Source organism: Apis florea, unplaced genomic scaffold (assembly GCF_048593485.1).
Source record: "Apis florea isolate Af1SG1 unplaced genomic scaffold, ASM4859348v1 contig_3587_pilon, whole genome shotgun sequence".
Classification (NCBI taxonomy): domain Eukaryota; kingdom Metazoa; phylum Arthropoda; class Insecta; order Hymenoptera; family Apidae; genus Apis; species Apis florea.
In genome coordinates, this window is record NW_028256789.1 from 3,266,387 (window position 1) to 3,284,265 (window position 17,879).

General features: G+C 30.9%; 5 protein-coding genes and 1 long non-coding RNA gene across 8 annotated transcripts; 3 read left to right on the plus strand and 3 right to left on the minus strand.

Moving 5' to 3' along the window:
• Positions 1-39: 39 nt before the first annotated feature.
• On the plus strand, positions 40-2,227 carry LOC100868974 (acyl-coenzyme A diphosphatase NUDT19). The gene is made up of 5 exons (XM_012494905.3): positions 40-332; positions 583-919; positions 1,028-1,263; positions 1,358-1,516; positions 1,581-2,227. The coding sequence occupies exons 1-5, from the start codon at positions 258-260 to the stop codon at positions 1,857-1,859; spliced, it is 1,086 nt and encodes a 361-aa protein (XP_012350359.1). The 5' UTR covers positions 40-257; the 3' UTR covers positions 1,860-2,227.
• LOC100867036 (DNA primase large subunit) lies at positions 2,114-9,259 on the plus strand. 3 transcript variants are annotated; one of them, XR_015294139.1, is made up of 9 exons: positions 2,115-2,534; positions 2,634-2,971; positions 3,038-3,271; positions 3,360-3,494; positions 3,554-3,932; positions 3,995-4,150; positions 4,226-4,481; positions 5,214-5,359; positions 5,475-5,983. XR_015294139.1 is itself a non-coding variant. In XM_003690812.4 (7 exons), exons 1-7 carry the CDS (start codon positions 2,369-2,371, stop codon positions 4,483-4,485), a joined length of 1,668 nt encoding a protein of 555 aa, XP_003690860.1. In that variant the 5' UTR covers positions 2,114-2,368; the 3' UTR covers positions 4,486-4,557. The 3 variants fall into 3 exon arrangements, 1 of the variants encoding a protein (XP_003690860.1); XR_015294140.1 differs by lacking the exon at positions 5,475-5,983 and adding an exon at positions 9,211-9,259 and having other exon boundaries at positions 2,305-2,534; XM_003690812.4 differs by lacking the exons at positions 5,214-5,359; positions 5,475-5,983 and having other exon boundaries at positions 2,114-2,534; positions 4,226-4,557.
• Positions 4,481-6,897, minus strand: Tdh (L-threonine dehydrogenase). Its single transcript, XM_003690826.4, has 5 exons — positions 6,421-6,897; positions 6,045-6,308; positions 5,469-5,729; positions 4,838-5,104; positions 4,481-4,769 (listed from the first exon to the last, which is right to left on the minus strand). Exons 1-5 carry the CDS (start codon positions 6,572-6,574, stop codon positions 4,609-4,611), a joined length of 1,107 nt encoding a protein of 368 aa, XP_003690874.1. The 5' UTR covers positions 6,575-6,897; the 3' UTR covers positions 4,481-4,608.
• atk (artichoke) lies at positions 7,673-16,736 on the plus strand. The gene is given in 11 exon segments (XM_086914221.1): positions 7,673-7,942; positions 9,211-9,436; positions 9,438-10,676; positions 10,744-11,450; positions 11,982-12,306; positions 12,399-12,665; positions 13,022-13,175; positions 13,269-13,481; positions 13,557-14,286; positions 14,375-14,703; positions 14,779-16,736. Coding segments are annotated over 10 exon segments (4,626 nt in total). The 5' UTR covers positions 7,673-7,942; positions 9,211-9,259; the 3' UTR covers positions 15,264-16,736.
• On the minus strand, positions 11,869-12,675 carry LOC147656582 (uncharacterized). The gene is made up of 2 exons (XR_015294141.1): positions 12,541-12,675; positions 11,869-12,213 (listed from the first exon to the last, which is right to left on the minus strand). It is a non-coding gene; the product is annotated as an uncharacterized LOC147656582 (long non-coding RNA).
• Positions 15,405-17,738, minus strand: Rpn8 (regulatory particle non-ATPase 8). The gene is made up of 4 exons (XM_003690813.4): positions 17,376-17,738; positions 17,120-17,212; positions 16,859-17,037; positions 15,405-16,778 (listed from the first exon to the last, which is right to left on the minus strand). The coding sequence occupies exons 1-4, from the start codon at positions 17,614-17,616 to the stop codon at positions 16,263-16,265; spliced, it is 1,029 nt and encodes a 342-aa protein (XP_003690861.4). The 5' UTR covers positions 17,617-17,738; the 3' UTR covers positions 15,405-16,262.
• Positions 17,739-17,879: the final 141 nt, after the last annotated feature.

The window sequence follows — 17,879 nt, forward strand, 5'->3', positions numbered from 1 at the left end:
AGAACAAAACAACATCGATGAATATATGTATATTGATATATATATATATATATACAATCGTTATATTATTTAATCATTTTTTTTTTTTATTAATGTTGAAATCTAAATATGGAGGTATATTTATTCAATTAGGTTATAAGTACATTTTACGGAATTATAACTATGTCAATTATTTTTTATAAATTGCAAATATTATAAAACTTAGATACATTTAATAACAATTTATAATATAAAATTTAAATACGTTAAATAAAAAAATGAAGGCTTGGAAAGAATCTGTAAGTTTAATACTAACGGCACGTCAAAAATATATACGTTCATCACTGACAAATGTAAGTAATATGTCAAATATATTTGATTAAGAACTTTATTATTTAGATAAATATATTGATTATTTTGTGTTATTATAACAAAAAAAAATAATAATAAAATATAAACTAATTTAATATTAGAAAATATAATAATATCGATAATCGAATCATACGCCGAATACGCGCGAGAATTTAAATTGTTATTATGTTTTTAATTAGAAAATTAACTACAATATAAATAGTAATTAAAAGTTTAACAAATATTATTTAGTTTCAGTATAATTACAATCTACTATGCCTGAAACGTCATCAAAATTCAAAATTTTTACCGAGTACATATGTATTTCCTGGAGGAATAATAGATCCATCCGATGCTGATTTAAAATGGCATGATCTTTTTTCTACCTTCGGTTTTGATACTAATAGTTTCACATCTCTGACTCCAAATACTTCTATTCGTCCTCAAATTTTCCAATTTAAATCGAATGAATTGCCAAAAGAAATTTCTTTACGCATTACTGCAATTCGTGAGACTTTTGAAGAATGTGGTATACTCATTTGCAAACAATCTCGAGAAGATACTTTTGGTTGGGCACAGCACATAAAAAGTTATTTGATTAAAATTTAAAATATTTGTGAAAATATTACAAAATAAAAAATTATTTCATTAAAATAAATAAATAATAATTATAAAATTTAAAATTTTTTTTATACAGTTTCTAAAAGTGAATTGCATAATTGGCAAACAAGAGTACATAATGATGCTAGAGAATTTTATACATTGTGTGAAAATTTTAATTGTTATCCAGATTTATGGTCTCTTTATGAATGGAGCAATTGGTTAACACCGACTTACTTTACTGGACGACGATATAATACTGCTTTTTATTTAGCTTGTGTTTCTTCTTTACCTCAAACTTTTCATGAGCCAACAGAAATAGAAGATTTGAAAGTAAAGTTGTTTTAATAATATATGAATAATATAATTTATTTGAATGTATTATTTATATTTAAAAATTATAATAATATTAAATGGGATATTTTAGTGGGATATGCCCGGAAATTTCTTATTTTCAACTCCAAAAATTGCATTTCCACCACCACAACAATATGAAATTGCAAGAATAGCAAAGTTCGAAAGCATAGACAATTTGTTGGATTTTGCAATTGATAGGAGTAAAATAGGAGTGCTCTTAAATATGCCAGTATGTAAAAAACATTTAAAAAATATATTAAAAAGTAATTTTAATGACATATCTGTTATATTAGGTAAAAGTAGAATTATTGGATGGGATTGTACATGTTTTACCAGGAGATTCAATGTATCCGAATCAAGTTAATTTTCTTGATAAACAAATTATTAATAGAAATGATATTACTATTCATGAATTTCGAGCTATATCTCCTATAAAAAATAGAATGGAATTTTTCAATCTTCAAGTAAAAGAACTTTATGTACAAAATTTTGATAGTGCCGATGGCCATTTAGCGCCTCTTCAATTGAAAAATATTTCTACTGCAATAGTACATAAACATATTAAACCATAATAGATTTATTCAATGATGTATAGTAGTATCTTTTTAATATATATACGTATTATTTTATTGTATATTATATTATAACCAAGAATTCATTTTACCATATCAAAAGATATTGATGAATTATATACTAAGTTTTAATAAATATATATTGATATTGTTTTTAAAAAAAAAAAACTAATATATATACTTACATATGAATGGTATATAAATCGTTAAACTATTTTTGTAAGGAAATAGCGGGAAAAAAGCGCGGGAAAGATAGTATGATAGTAATGGCGGCTTAAGATTTCTTGTGAAATATTAGATTTTTTACATTTTACAAAATGTGTTGGCAATAGTTGTATATGCATAAATAAATTAATATTAAGTAGATACATGTTTATTTTTTATTGTTAATTGTTTGGGTACTGTAGATGTTATACAATATTTTCTCATATAAAAAAATTATTTGAACGATCTGTCATTTATAAATGTATTTAAAATAAAAGAAAAGTGGATACATTTTTTTATAAAAAATGGAATATACTAAAAGAAGACGCTATACAATTAATGTTAGAAATAATATTGATTATTCTGATTTTCAAAATATTTATCAACATGACCTGCACATGTATGATTTTCCTCCAACAGGAGAAATTTCACTTACAGAATTTGAGGAATTGGGTAGAGAAAGATTAAAACGTAAGTTTTATAGAAAATTATAATTGATTTATTATTTTATGATTGTTATTAATTTTTATTATGAATAAAACTAGTTGTATATATTATCATATTTTATAGTTTTACAACATGTGGAAAACAATGCAATAAGAACAGATTTTAAGACACAAGAAGATCGTAAACAAAATCTACATACAGCTTTAATGAAAGATGGTCTGAAATATTTTGCACATCTTTTATATGCAAAAGGTTGCAAATCACCAACAGAAACAGATTTACAATGTAGAAGAAAAGATCATATATCACATTTTATATCAAGATTATCACATTGTCAAGAATCAGATCGTCAGATGTGGTTTATTAATCAGGAAATAGAATTATTTAAATTAAGATTTAGTTCACTAGATAAAGAAGGAATAGAAAAGTTACTTAGTATGCATAATATTGATTGTCAGCAGGTAAGAAATTGAACTAAAATAATTTATTAAATTTATGATCATTTTCAATATTATTATTTTTTTAAGATTACACAAGAAGAAAAGGATGAAATTAGGGAAGAACTTCGTTTATCTACTTCATCCATAAAAGTTTTAAATATTGATATGACAGAATTTTATAAAGTGTCTTTTTATAGAGTTACTGATTTAATTAGATCACGTAGAGTTTATATAAACCAAGGAATAGCATATATACCACAAATAGATCTAGTATCTTTGTTTCTTTCTTATTTTAGAAAAAACTTGCTTGATGGTATGCCAGTAAGTTTTTATTTTATATTATTTTTTATTATTATGTATACATAACTAAATGTCGTTTAGATTATAATTAGTTTAATTTTTTGCACAGGCTGCAAAAATGTCTATTATACGTATGCATGGTGATGATAGAATACAATCATATCTTAAATCTATACCTAATATTTCTGATAAAACATGTGTTGTTTGGACTAGTTCTGCTACACCCACAGATAAATTAGATGAGGTAATTTATTTATTTTTTATATAATCTTATTCTTGAATAATATTATATATAATTTTCAGTTATCAAGAACATCATATCCTATGTGCATGAGAATATTACATGAAGCACTTAAGTCTAACCACCATCTAAAAAACAGTGGACGTATTCAATATGGTTTATTTATAAAAGGTATTGGTGTAACAATGGAAGATTCTTTGTCCTTTTGGAAAACAGAGTTCACAAAAAAAATTGATTCAGTAAAATTTGATAAGGAATATGCTTATACTATAAGACATACTTATGGTAAAGAAGGTAGACAGACAAATTACACTCCTCTTGGATGTCAAAAAATTATGTCTTCTGTTCAAAGTCCTGGAGAATTTAATGGTTGTCCATATAAACATATGGATAATGCATCATTAAAACAAAAATTATTTAGTTATGGCATACCTGCAGCAAGTAAGTATATTGTTTTTTTTTATTATTGTAAGAAATGATATTTAAAATTTTATTTATTTTAGGTATTAATGAAATAACAGAACTAGCAAAAAGTGATAATTACTTTGGTGCTTGTACAGCATACTTTAAAATTTTACATAATCGTTTGCCAGATAAACCTATTATTCATCCAAATGGATATTTTCTAGAAAGTCGGGCCATATTGACCAAAGATACAGGTATAATAATGATTTAAATTAAAGAAATATGAATTTAACAAATAAATTTGTCCCTTTTTTTTGTTTTTTGTACAGAATTTGAAAATAAAGAAAAACTTTCTCAAACTGGAAAGCTAAATGTTGGAACTCCTAGAGTTAGTACTCCCAATATTGATAGAAGTACGCCTTCAAGAAATATTTCTACCCCAAAGAGTACAGAAAGAAATACTACACCATCGAGAAAAATTGATAAAATGAACATGACTCCAGTTAGAACATCTAAACCAACTCCAAGAAGAATAGAAAATTATCTAAATGATGAAGATATTGAGAAATTAATGAGTGAAGATATGTAATTATAAAAAATATATTTTCTAAGTTTTATATTTTGTTTTTGTTGTAAAATAAATAATATTTTTATATCTTAAGATAATTATATAATATAATTTATATCAATTATATCAATTATCTAAGTCATATCATACATAGCTATTAACTTCTTTTAATGATCTTTTGTTTGAAAAATTTTTCCTTACATCGCGTACCATTGATTCTACAAGTTTCTCTAAATCATACTTATGTTGCCAACCCCAATCTCGACGAGCATCACTATCATCGAAAACTTGTGGCCAATTTTCAGCTAAAATTTAAATATGTTATTTCATTATATATATTGCAGATTAATAATTATAAATGTTATATACGAACCAATGTATTGTCTTGCATCCGGTTTATATGAAATTTTTAAATCAGGAACATGTTTTTTAAGTTCAGTAAATAATTCTTCAGGTGTGAAACTCATGGCAGTAACATTATATACTCTTCTTTGTAATTTCTCATTTGGAGTATTTAAAAATTGAAAAAGCGCTGATAAACAATCTTCTATGTACATCATTGGTAATCTTGTATAAGGTTCTAAATAACATTCATACTTTTTAGTGAGTAATCCTTCGTGAAAAACTGCTACTGCATAGTCTATCAAAAAAATAAAGTTATACAATTAATCTATTAATTATATCAAAAATATTACTTTATCACAAACTATATGATTTTCTTCATAATATTATTTTGCTGTTATTTTAAGATTTACGCTTCAGAAGATAAGGGAAACGCAAGAAACAACCTCACGGTTCGCGATCAAGAGATGTTCAACAATTTACTCATACTATTGTCCCTAAAGACCAATAAATTGCATTATTATGCAATTATTCTAATGCTCCATTTCTTGAGGTAGGAAAATATTTTTGTAATAAAATATATTCATTATAAATTAAAATTAAAAAAAAAAAACAATAAAATAAATAACAGTAAAAAATCAAAATAATAATAAAATATATACCTGTAGTACCACCACCTGGTGGATCACTGCTGATAACTCCCGGAAATCGAAGACATCGAAAATCAAGACCGAATCTATGATGATAATATTCACCTAATAATTCAGCATGAACTTTACTAACGCCATAAATTGTTCGTGGACGTTGAATAGTTATATTTGGAGTAGGATTGCGTGGTGAATCTGGACCAAATGCTCCAATTGTCGAAGGAATAAATATTCTTAATTTATATTGCTTTGCTAGTTCAATAACATTATGCATTCCTAATATTAATTAATATTAATATTAATATAAAGTATTAATTTTTTACAGAAATTTTTTAATGAAAAATTTAGGTTTTAAAAAATTGTTACGTTTTGAATAATTTTGTATGAAGATTTTCTTTGAAGATCTACTTTCTTTGAAAGCTATATACTTTCTCTAATGTACTTTCTTTCACGATTAATAATATAATTATATAATTATTAATTGCCGTATAATATGATTATTACGACGACATTTAATAAGATTCACTTAATAAGAGATTCCATTTCATTTCCAATCTAATCTATTTTGTAGAACTTCAATGATTATTTTACCTTCTATATTGACTCTTACAGCTAGAGGAACATTTTGTTCACCTACAGCGCTAAGAAGAGCACTGAAATGAATAAGCCAATCAATTCTGTAATTTACTACAATCTTTTGTAGTCCTTTAAAATCAAGAATATCGGCAAAAATGAAAGGTCCGTTTGATAAATTTTCTTCTGTCGGTTTGATTATATCAGATAAAATTACATTTTCGTTTCCATAATTTTTACGAAGTAGTTTTGCACATTCAGTACCCAATTGTCCTAGACCACCTTATAATACAAAAAAGTAAAGAATATTAAATTTTTAAATAAAAATTTATTGTAAAAAATAATTAATTTTGGAACAAATATTTTAATTGATATTTTAAAATCATGCACATACCTGTAATAAGTATTCTTGGTGATTTTTTAGTAATACGTGATTTATTAATTTCAATTTTTTCAACTTCTTGAAATGGACAATTCATGATACAATAATCTCTTAAAACGTTTCTTGAAAACCATTGATAAACTTTTAATAAATTTTTACACCACATGTTTTGAAATCCGAAATAAAAAATTCAATTAAAAAAAAGTAACAATTCTTAATGAAATACACTTTTTTTTCTTCTTTCTTCAGTTACAGTCACGTTAGATATATTTAAACAAAAAATTTGAAAAAAAACTTTTATCTGCATAAAGAAATTCTCAAAGAAACATAATAAATTAAGAGTTTTCTCTTTCAATATCTTTAAATGACTGCCATAGGCTTGCATAATCATAATATTATAACAGGATTGATTCTGAAAACCAGTTGCAACACAGATTTCTTCTTTTCTGTATTTGTGCGTTAATAAATGCAGAATTTTTAATTTCTATGAATCTAGTTAAAGTAAACATTCGTATATTTATATACTTTAGTATATAAATACATAGAATTTATATATTTATCTAATAAAAATTTATATAGTGTTATTATTATTAAAAATTACATTGCGAATTATTCATTTAAATATTCTAACATTTAATTCAATTCATTTTTTAATATAGATTTTAGATGTTAATAGATAAAAAGATGCCATAATTTGAATGATTAATGTAGTTAGATACTGGTTAGCTCTCGAGGAATGGAAAATTTTTCGATATTGTTTTGAATCAAATTAATGTATGTTTTCCTACATCTTGACAAAAGCGAATAAAAGAAGATGGTATTCATATCATCTGGACTGGAACACATTTAGCTGCACGTTTTCAAGAAAATTATAGAAATCGTGATTCTTGTCGATATAAATCAAAGAATTGTTGTGAACATTACAATAAACTGATATTATTTACAGTGATCTTACAATTAAATAATACGAATATTAACAACTTTTTACAAATCTTATTCTTATATCATCTTTTCAATATCTGTGAAATATCTCCAGTTGAATTCGCTCGTAATTTTTTTTAAAATCTTCTGATAGATTTGAAGCCTGAAAAATTTACAATTTTAAATTCGAAATTTGTCACTGTCACCAATTTGGTAGGTCGTAAAGATTTGGTGGAAAGGGAAGAATTTCCTGGAAGCGTGCCTTCACGGTGGTTGGACACAGCACTTCGCAATTCTCTTTTCGTCCCGCTCGCCATCACCCACGCCACAATCATCTTCTCCCCTCGACTTTGTGCATCAGCACGTTTTGTACAAAACTTCTTCATGTAGTTAGTTCGTATCTGTTCGTAACGAGAGTACCGAGTCGTCTCTAACTTTTCGAAACGTGGCGTGTTGTTGTTTTTTGATTTGTGAATAGGCAGTGCTACTTAATCCCATTGTCCCAGAAAATATAAATAATTAAATAAAAGAAATCAACAAAATTCTAAGAAGTGGAAACGCTTTTTATTCGGGAATAAATCGAGACTTTTGATCGGCTAGAAGAAATCTAAAGGTAGGAATTGATCCCCTAACAAATCGATACAAGAATTAAACAGTTTCGACATTATAAATTGCAATGGATTATAATAAATAATAAAAATAATGCGATTCTTATCATTTAATCTTAAACTTTTATTTGTTTAAAACGTACACCATCTATTTCCAAGTTGCATAAAATTACTTGTGTTATAATTTAAGAAAGAATACGAAGTAAGAAGACAGAGGAAACATGTATCACTTTCACTGCTATCGTATACGATCGTATACTATAGTTCAATCGTAGTTACATAGGACATTAACAATAAAAAAAAAAGTGCTGCACCTGTATCAATTATACGCATTGTAAGTCGTAACTAGTAGGATATGCAACGAAAGATTATGTCAACCGTTTGCAATTTGCGTCACGCGAAGAGTCATTTAACGAGGAATGTTCACAGAAAAGATCCGTCAAATTGGATAGTTTAATTTTAAAGCTCACTGAACGATGAAAACCGATTTCCTCAACAATCAGGTAATAGGTTCAGGTATTATCAGGCAACAATCAGGTTAATCTAGTTTAGAGGAATGCAAATGTAATCACGTGAGTGTAACGACCTGTATATATGGATTCTGACGCGCTCCCTTAAATTTTCAACAAAACATATGGTTACGAGCTGTACATACACTCTACAGTTTTTTGATTAAATATTTTAATTAACAATTGCTTCGTATCAACATTCCTTACGTCCGAATGCTTTTTTAGGTCGTTCGATTGTTTCTACTTACGGAAGGCGCATTATGAAACACGCGTAGTCACCCGTGAACACCATCCTCGAAGAAAACCTTTGTTTTCGTTCTATCTAGATAGAGTAAAAAGACTTTCCTCTTCCGTATCGATTTTCTTAAATTACTTACTCAAACGTCTTGTTCTTTCGATGATGATTGCGATAAGAGTATTTGACTATTGTTCGTGAAATAAATAAACGTTTGCGTGTTGCTGCGATTAATACAAATGTTTTATCAATTTAGTCAAGACGTACCCGTGTCGTGCAATTTCGGGCGACGGTAATTATCGCGGGGAAAGATTTTCCTAGCGGTCTTTAACTTTGCTTACGGTATGAAACATTAATTTTGTCGTCTACGACCGTGACGTGTAGACACCATGTATATACAGCGTGTTCTTCGGTTTATGTGTGAAAAAACATGACATCCAAAGACAGTTAACATTTAGTTATAATATTCAAGTAATTTCTAAAAAAAAATTTATAAATCAAACAGTTAGAGATAAAATGATTTTTACAGAAAATGTGGGACTGGTATTTAAGGTCGTAGACCAAGATCCAAATGCGCTATGATTAAATTACCGTGGGGTAGAGGCGTGTTTATAACTGGCTGGTTTCTGACACTGTTATCTTTTGTCAGTGTCAGTGCTCAGTTAAGTTCGGAGTACGGGTGTCCTACTCAAGAGAGGATTCTACCTTGTAGATGTTCTACTCGTGACATGGAGATTCAAATATGGCAAGTGTCATTTCAAAAATAGGAAAAAAAAAAAAAAAGATCATCAGACAAGATCATCATTTCTTATTTGTGTCAATAGGTGCAGTCACAGTGAATTACCAAAAGTTCTCGAGGGCCTAAAGGCAGTGAGTCATTATTTAGATCGACCAGTTGACGAGTTGATCTTGGAGAACAATAATCTACCTAGTCTGCCAGGCAAAGTTTTTGCTAGTCTGCGTGTTCTTCGTTTAATGCTTCGAAACAATCGTCTTGAAAGAGTGTCGTCAGGATGGTTAGAGGGCCTTCACGATTCCCTGTTAGAACTATTTATCGTGGAACCGGATTTACGTTCGTTGCCCGTAGATAGCCTCGAAAATTTACTCGGTCTCGAGGCGGTAACCTTGCAGAGTAGAGTGATGAAAAAGCTTCCTAGATTCTCTGGACTGCCGAAACTCAGATATCTGCAGATTAACTCACCGGCTCTACTAGAATTAGCCCCAAGAAATTTTCGAGACTTGCCTAACTTGGAACAATTTCACGTTTTTGGTAGTCCACGTTTAATACGTTTGGAAGCTGGTCTCTTCCGGGGTCTACTGCGGCTCGAGTTGATGAATATTACGGACTGTGGAATTCACTGGGTCCATCCTCGAGCTTTGATAGATTTACCAGAATTGAAAGAGATCTCGTTGGTTGGAAATTCGATCGTGGATGCCGGGATGATCGGCCGTGCTTGCATGGATCTGCCTTCCCTTTCGATGATACGTCTGGACAGAAATCGGATAAATCGTCTTGGTGAGGGAGCATTCACAGATTTATCGGCCCTCTCACGCTTGTATTTGTCGAGAAATCATATCAACGAAGTGTTCGCTGGAGCATTTCAAAGAATGCCGGCTTTGAAAATTCTGGATCTCAATCACAATCTTATACATCACATACATCCTGAATTCTTCCCGCATAGATCTGGAAATGCATTGGAAGAGATGTGGTTAATCAACAACGATCTAAGCCACGTGTCTGAACTGAGATCGATAATGGAAGCTTTGCCTAGATTAAAATTCCTCGATGTTAGCCACAATCAAATCGAAGAGATACCTTTTGGATCGTTAAGGGGACACCTCACGCTGGAAAGACTTCACCTTGATCACAATAGAGTGGCCTTTTTGCAAAGAGAGACCTTCACCGCAATGCCCGCTCTTAGGGAACTTCGATTGAAAAATAATTCTTTGTCAAACTTATTGGAAGCGCCGTTCTGGAACTTGCCAGCGTTGAAAGTAAGTGATGGGACGGCGAAACATTTCCCAATTTCTTGGATTTGATCGTGACATATTACAATTTCAGGGGCTAGATCTTTCTGAAAATTACTTCCGCCATATAGAGCCTCGTTTATTAGCGAATTTGCCAAGTTTGAGACGTTTGGATATCAGTGGGAATGCGGTTGGCCTTATAGAGCCTGATTCGTTCTTGGGCACGCCATTATTGGAGCATATAAACATATCTGGAAACGCGCTTTCCGTTCTCCATCCACTGACGTTCAATCATTTGACTAATCTTTACGAATTGGACGTCGGTTGGAATCGAATGCTTGAAATAGTTCCGGGTTTACCGAGCAACATAGAGCACCTTCACATGCCTATGAATCGCATGGTTATTTTACCAGCGATATCTTCTCAAGATCTGGATCTTCCGCTCCTGAGATCCTTGGATCTCAGTGCAAACGGAATCGAGAGGATACTTCCAGGCAGTCTGACTGATTTGCCGAATTTGAGGAAGTTAAACTTCGGCTACAATTCTCTTCGACTTATAGAGGAAGGCGCCTTCGAAGGTTTATCGAGATTGGAGCAATTGGATTTGAGATACAATCGAATAGTCACCCTCCATGGCCGAAGTTTTAGACCGCTGAGATCACTGATGGATTTGAGCTTAAGGGGAAATCGTTTGGAAGTTCTAAGGCCAGATATCTTCCAGGAAAATATTCGTTTGCAGAGAATAGATCTCAGCAGGAATAATCTTGCTCAAATACCTCATGCAACATTTTCTAATACCAGGTAATGTCCAGTGGAAAAAATTTCTTGTGTATAACTATATATAATGCTACCATATTGCGTACAAAACTATATTAAGATGCGCCATTTTTTGCACGTCAACACGCGAATAGAAAAGCAGTTTCACTTGTGGTTATACGGTTGCATCACTGGCAAATTGGTACCTAGAAAGTTCTTCGTGTTGAATGTCTCTTTCTAGTTGTTAGGTAGCACTATCCTGGCGTATATCGTTAATTTTCTACTATGTAGTTTGTATTTACTTTAACAAGCAAGTGAACTTTAATCGATTAAATATGAAGAGAAAATATCGATAATTGATTATAATCATTATTTATCGGTCATATAACCGATGAATATAGATATTAATAGCAATATGCTCTTCACAGATTCTGGAAAAACCTAACAATGTTTTATATGTCTATTTAAAGTTTGATCTTAAATTTATTTAAATGCATTTAAACAGACGAATTAGCAAAACACCTGTTTCTGTTTGTGTGATTCCGTATCAAAGGGAGGAAACGTTGTTAATTGCAGAGACCTTCGTGAATTGTACGCGTCGCACAATACTTTGACCGAGTTACCCGGATCGTTACACGGCTTAACAGCTCTTCAGGTACTAGACTTGAGCTTTAACAAGCTGAACATCCTGTCACCGGAAACATTGAGCAGCCTATCGGCCTTGCTCGAGCTCAAACTTGTCAGGAATCGTATTCGTGAATTGCGCGAGGGCGCCTTCGACGGTCTGCCACAGTTAACCTTAATTGATCTGGAAAATAACGATCTGAGAATTATCGAGAGAAACGCTATCAGAGCTCTGCCAGAGCTGCAAGCGATACGACTTGGCAAGAATCGATTGCAGGTAGCAGAAAAAAAAAATATATATATATATATATATTTTTTCAAAAACCACTATTAAAATCTACCATTTTATCGTCATTTGGAACTATATAGATAATTCCAAGCGGAGCTTTCACCGAGTTGCCATTACTGCAAAGCGCGGAACTTCAGGAAAATCGGATTCAGGAAATTGCGAGTAATGCATTCATTAACGTGCCTCACCTTCTCTTCCTTAATTTAAGCCACAATCATTTACCTTCGTTGGATTACATTGGCTTGGATAGCTTGCGTTCCCTGGAAGTTTTAGATTTGAGCAATAATCGATTATCCAGAGTATCCAGCAACAGTTTATCGTCGATGGAATGGCTAGTTGAATTAAAAGTAAGTGAAACTGAAAGTAAAAGGAGAAAGAATTATTTTATAGATCATTTAACGACTCGCTAACTAAGAGGATTAATAACTTGAACGTGATAATTCTTTCTTTTAAATTTAATTTGAAAGCAAGAATCCAGTTACGATAAAAATCGATTTTCGTAACGCGAACATAGAATGGACAAATGATAGTAGTAGGGAGTAGTCTTTAGTAATAACGAGGAATACTTTCTCGTCGAGAGTGAAACTTCGCCACGAACCGTGGTGCGAGGCCACTCGTTATGCTAGCAGAGCAATCGTATAGCAGCATCGTTAATTAAGAAGATAGCGGATCGTTATACATATGTCGTCCACTTTAATTGCAGATGGACAACAACCGTATTTGCACTATCCAAGGCTCGCCTTTCGATAAAATGCCGAGACTTCGGGTTCTCAGCTTGAGAAGTAATCGAATGGCTTCCGTTTCGGAAGCGGCCTTCAAAAGATTGAGATCGAATATCGCTGTCTTAGATATCGATGGTAGTTCACTTTCTTTCTCTCTCTTATTATTTCATGCACTCGTCACTAATTTTTTTTTCTTTTGTGAGAGAATAATTTTATTCGTGATATCAGGTAATCCACTCTCGTGTTCCTGCGGAATGTTATGGTTAAGAGGATGGTTACAGCAAGCTTCCTCCGAGGGTCCAAGATGCGCGGATGGATCTTTATTCAAAGAAATTAGATTAGCACGTCAGGATTGTCAACGCGAAAGACAGATCGATCCGATTCATCCTGGCTGTGAGGCGGAAATGATCGACGTTGCACCGTATCCTGTCTCCTCTTCTAGTAAGTAACTCGATCGTTAAATTATCGATATTTTCTTTTATCGACAACACGTTTCCCGAATATTTTTTTCATTAGTATTTGGAGCAACCGAGATGGTACCGTTAAGGATGAATTTAAAGGAGACTTCGACAAGGAATCCTCCTAATATTCAAGATAATGATTATTTCTACGAGTATCCTGATTATCAAGATAATAAAAATGACACATCAAACGTAACATTCACATCTACTCAATTTATAACCACTGTACCAACGAACAATGAGAAAATCGTTCAAACGACAGAGAAGATTTCAACTACTACGACTACCTATAATAATACCATTCCTATAAAAAAAATTACCTCGATGCCTCCCTCCCCTAGCAGCTCTGGTTTTACATTCTTCGGGGTACCTTTGCCTAGTCTTAACTTCAATCTTTGGGGAAATTCAAGAAGAAAATTCGAGAGGAAAGATTCTTCGGGAAGGCCCGAAAGAGGTCGTTACAGAACGTTTCCGCCTACAGAACCAGAAATTCACAGAGGAGGTTTTACACCATTACCGCGAGGACAAGGTGGATTTGTGCCTATAGTTGATCCCAGATTAACATACGAGAGACAGATTAGAAATGAAACCTCGAAGAATTCGAACGCTACGCAAGAGGAACGGAAACGGTGGAAGAGTGGAAATGGGACAATCGCAAAAGTTGAAAGAACTTATCTAAGAACAAACAAGTCTAAAGCAGGGGCCAAAGAAAGGGAAGAATTATCCACGGTATCTGTTAATGAACCTGATTTTCATTGGCAAATAAATGGCGTGAAAAAAATTAGGTAAACTTAGATTGATCAGATAGAAATGCATACATAGAAAAATAATAATTACATTTTTTATCTATCTGTTTTATCTATCTTTTTCTAGTTCTGTCACAAATTCAACAAAGGATTCGAGCACTGCATCAGATGAACCGCACCACGAAACAAATGGAACTTCTATTGAAGCTTATAATGGAGAAAATCTGGAAATGAGTAAGAAAGCGATTAAAAACGAAGAAAAATTGCAGGTGGAAGTCGCGAGTAAAATCGTTTGGACCACACCGAAAATTATCTTGGAAACGATGAAAGATGTTTTATCCAAAGAAACATCGACAGAGATATTAAAAGGGGAAAAACACGTATACTGGGATACCGAGGCAAATGAATTTCAAGAAACGTCCAGTCTCGCGACAAACGTTCGAAACGAATCAATTGGTAAAATTGTACTTTTTATCATAATAACTTTTTATATAATTTCAAACAAATAATATTTTAATATCGACCATGTAGATGATTCGAATGCTGTTATAACAGAACGTTCAACTTTTCGTTCAACATTTTCGGAAAATCGGAAGAATTCCACATCTCAAGCTTCTCGAGAAACGGAAGCATCACCGCTTTCAGCGTTTTTAGTCCCAGGAGGTCAAATACCCTCATTGGTCCAAAATTTGCGTCCATTAGGTAGACCAACAATAACAAAAGTTCCATCACCACGAATTGGTCTCATTGCTGAACCGGAGAAACAGAAATCTATGGCTGAAGCTGTTCAACGAAATTTGGAAAATGATGAGGAAAAACCATTCGGAATAGATGGATCTTCCAACGAGAATGCTGAAGTTCTTGAAGACAATTCATTTAATTGGTATTTTCAACATTATAACGATACTAATTTAGAACCTTTTGTTGGTGTAGCATATAGTGGAGGTGAAAAGACAAGTGTGGCTCGATGGACTTTATTAAGTCAAATATATCTTATTTTATACATTTTCATATAAAAACATGAAAGATTAAATATTTTCAGTAATTAATTTATTAAATAATTCATGTTTGATGTTTTCTTAATTGCGCGTAATATGATTGATCTGAATGGTGAAAACAAAATGAAGAAAATTCAAGTGTTATGAGACTATGTTAAATGCTTTGATAATGAAAAATATTTATATTATCGTTTATTTGAGATTACATCTTAAACAGGTATCTGCACTATAAAAACTTATTTTTAGATTAAAATTTCATGTTCATGTGGCTCGTCATCAAATGTGTGAATTTTTATGATACAAAGAAATGCATAATTGATTGACATTGTGCATCTCTTGATGACTATATTATAGAGTTCTTGTATATTCATGAAAAATAAATAAAATTATAAGCTTAAATTGATCGATTTTCGTTTATTAGTAACGTAATGTAATGGTTAAGAATGCTTAAATTCTCTAGAAAACATGTTCATAATACCTAAGAACTGTATATTATAAGAATCTTATCTGCTATTTTCAGATAATATAGAAAATTTCGATACATTCAAATGTTATCGCTAATGACAATTGAATGATATTGGTTTTTATGAAAAAATCACGAAATTTTTCATCCATTAATACATTATATAAAAGTTAGAGGTAATTTGAAGCAGTTGCTCATTCCTAGGAAAAAAAGATTATCTGTGAACACAGTTATTATGTTATACATCTCATAAACGTTTAATATTAACATTCTTAATAATTGTGCAAAATTATTAAATATTTATAATAATTTGTGTTTGCTATAAATCATGGAAATGTGTAACTGCATCTCTACCGTTATATCTTTTATTTAATGTATGTGTGATAGAACACTTTAAGAACATTCGTCATTTGTTTTATTTTGGTGTTAATTTGAAATACCAATTGTTTGTAAGCACAAAATACATTTGTACATGTATAAACAAACTTTGCAATTGTGAACTTCTGTAATGTTAACAGTCTCAATCACACAAATTAGTTTCAGTTTCACTTTATTCACTGACTTTTATTTTTTATTTTATCTTTCTCATCTTTTTTTTCTTCTTCTTTCTTCTCATCCTTTTTTGTTTCCTTTTTATCTGTTTCTTTTTTCTCAGCGTCACGATTAGTTAATTTATTATTGATTAAATTGTGTAATGCCACTATAGATCTAACAAGAGCAGCAAGATATACAACTAACATTTGATCATTTGTTTTCACATAAAGTGAATCGACAAAGCTAGTTTGTGTCATATCAGGGAGTAAGTTAAAAATGTCTTGTAGCTGATAAACAATTTGATGATTAATAGGCAATTTACCACTACCAACTTGCAACAAATAATCTCTAATTTCTCTAATTTGTTCATGAAGGCCTTTCAAACCTAATAATTGATTTGTAATTCTTTGACTAAGGGTACCAACTGTGGTATCCTTAATATCTCTTAATAAATGTTCTACACCTACTTCCTCTGCTTCCTCTGCACCAATTTCACTAGGAATGTGTTCAAAGGTCTTAGATGTTGGAGAGCCATCCTGTAATAATTTTATTTATTAATTATTATAACGATTATGATATAAACACATCAAATACATCAAATATATATGAAACTTACATCATGAACTTCTTCAACAGCTTGATATGCTTCTGTTGGAAGACCAAGATCTTTGGGTTTAGCGTCAATGATGACCAAAACGGAATTAGGGCAATATCTTCTGATTAATTCATTAATTGCAACATCATTTTGATGTAATTTAGGCCCGGTATGATACCAGCCTACTACCTTTTCACGAGCTATGATATAACGAATGAAAAAAATATAAAATTCAAATTTTTGATTGCTTTCAAATTCATATGCATATAAATAAATGCATACCATTAACTTTCTTGAACATTCCATACATATTTTCAAGATAATCATGATCAAGGAACCACACACTTTTGTCCTTATCATCTTCATCAAAAGGAACTATAAATAAAAATAATCATATTTAATTTTACAACAAAAATAATTTTATTTTATTCGTAAAAATTATTAGAAAACCAATAAATTAATAAAGGAACAATAAATTTATGATCGAAATCTATAAAAATCAAAAGGAAATGATGAATATTAGTAGTGTCATTCTAACCTGCAAAACTATTTGACACGTCCAGCACGCCTTTCGCCCTCCAACATCCCAAAAGAACACCAACAACTCTTTTTTGATTACCAATTTTTCCCATACGATTAAAGTGATCCACTACACTTAATAAAACTAAAGGATGCACCACAACTTTCGTTGTTACAACCTCTTGACTCGGCATTTTTGAGCAATTCCTTTGACTTTCGTGAATGTAGCCACATCTAAAGTTATTCACTGGATCATTCATAAAAGACCCTTCTACATAAAGTAAATAATATAAATGCCGTTTCCAAGAAAATATATAATTTATATCATGTTAAAAATTAAATTGCAAAGGTATCTCTAAAAAGTAAAAATATTATAATATTTAAAAAAATAATTGAATTCAAAATTCAGAAATAACTTTTTTTTAAGATTATTTAAAAAATATTTATATTTAATTTTTATATAATTTTTTTCAATTTGTATCAGTGAAATAAAATAAAAAATAAAGCTTTTACAAGATTAGAA

Bases quoted from the DNA above. Each gene is read 5' to 3' on its own strand.
- LOC100867036 (XM_003690812.4), top strand. From the start codon at position 2,369: ATGGAATATACTAAAAGAAGACGCTATACAATTAATGTTAGAAATAAT. The intron at 3,495-3,553 runs GTAATTTATTTA...TATAATTTTCAG, and splicing joins CCACAGATAAATTAGATGAG to TTATCAAGAACATCATATCC. The intron at 3,933-3,994 runs GTAAGTATATTG...TATTTATTTTAG, and splicing joins TTATGGCATACCTGCAGCAA to GTATTAATGAAATAACAGAA.
- LOC100868974 (XM_012494905.3), top strand. From the start codon at position 258: ATGAAGGCTTGGAAAGAATCTGTAAGTTTAATACTAACGGCACGTCAA. The intron at 1,264-1,357 runs GTAAAGTTGTTT...GGGATATTTTAG, and splicing joins CAGAAATAGAAGATTTGAAA to TGGGATATGCCCGGAAATTT. The intron at 1,517-1,580 runs GTATGTAAAAAA...CTGTTATATTAG, and splicing joins GAGTGCTCTTAAATATGCCA to GTAAAAGTAGAATTATTGGA.
- Rpn8 (XM_003690813.4), bottom strand. From the start codon at position 17,616: ATGAATGATCCAGTGAATAACTTTAGATGTGGCTACATTCACGAAAGT. The intron at 17,038-17,119 runs GTATGCATTTAT...GTTATATCATAG, and splicing joins AATGTTCAAGAAAGTTAATG to CTCGTGAAAAGGTAGTAGGC. The intron at 16,779-16,858 runs GTAAGTTTCATA...AAATTATTACAG, and splicing joins CTGTTGAAGAAGTTCATGAT to GATGGCTCTCCAACATCTAA.
- Tdh (XM_003690826.4), bottom strand. From the start codon at position 6,574: ATGTGGTGTAAAAATTTATTAAAAGTTTATCAATGGTTTTCAAGAAAC. The intron at 6,309-6,420 runs GTATGTGCATGA...TTGTATTATAAG, and splicing joins ACCAAGAATACTTATTACAG to GTGGTCTAGGACAATTGGGT. The intron at 5,105-5,468 runs GTATATATTTTA...TTTTTTTGATAG, and splicing joins ACCAGGTGGTGGTACTACAG to ACTATGCAGTAGCAGTTTTT.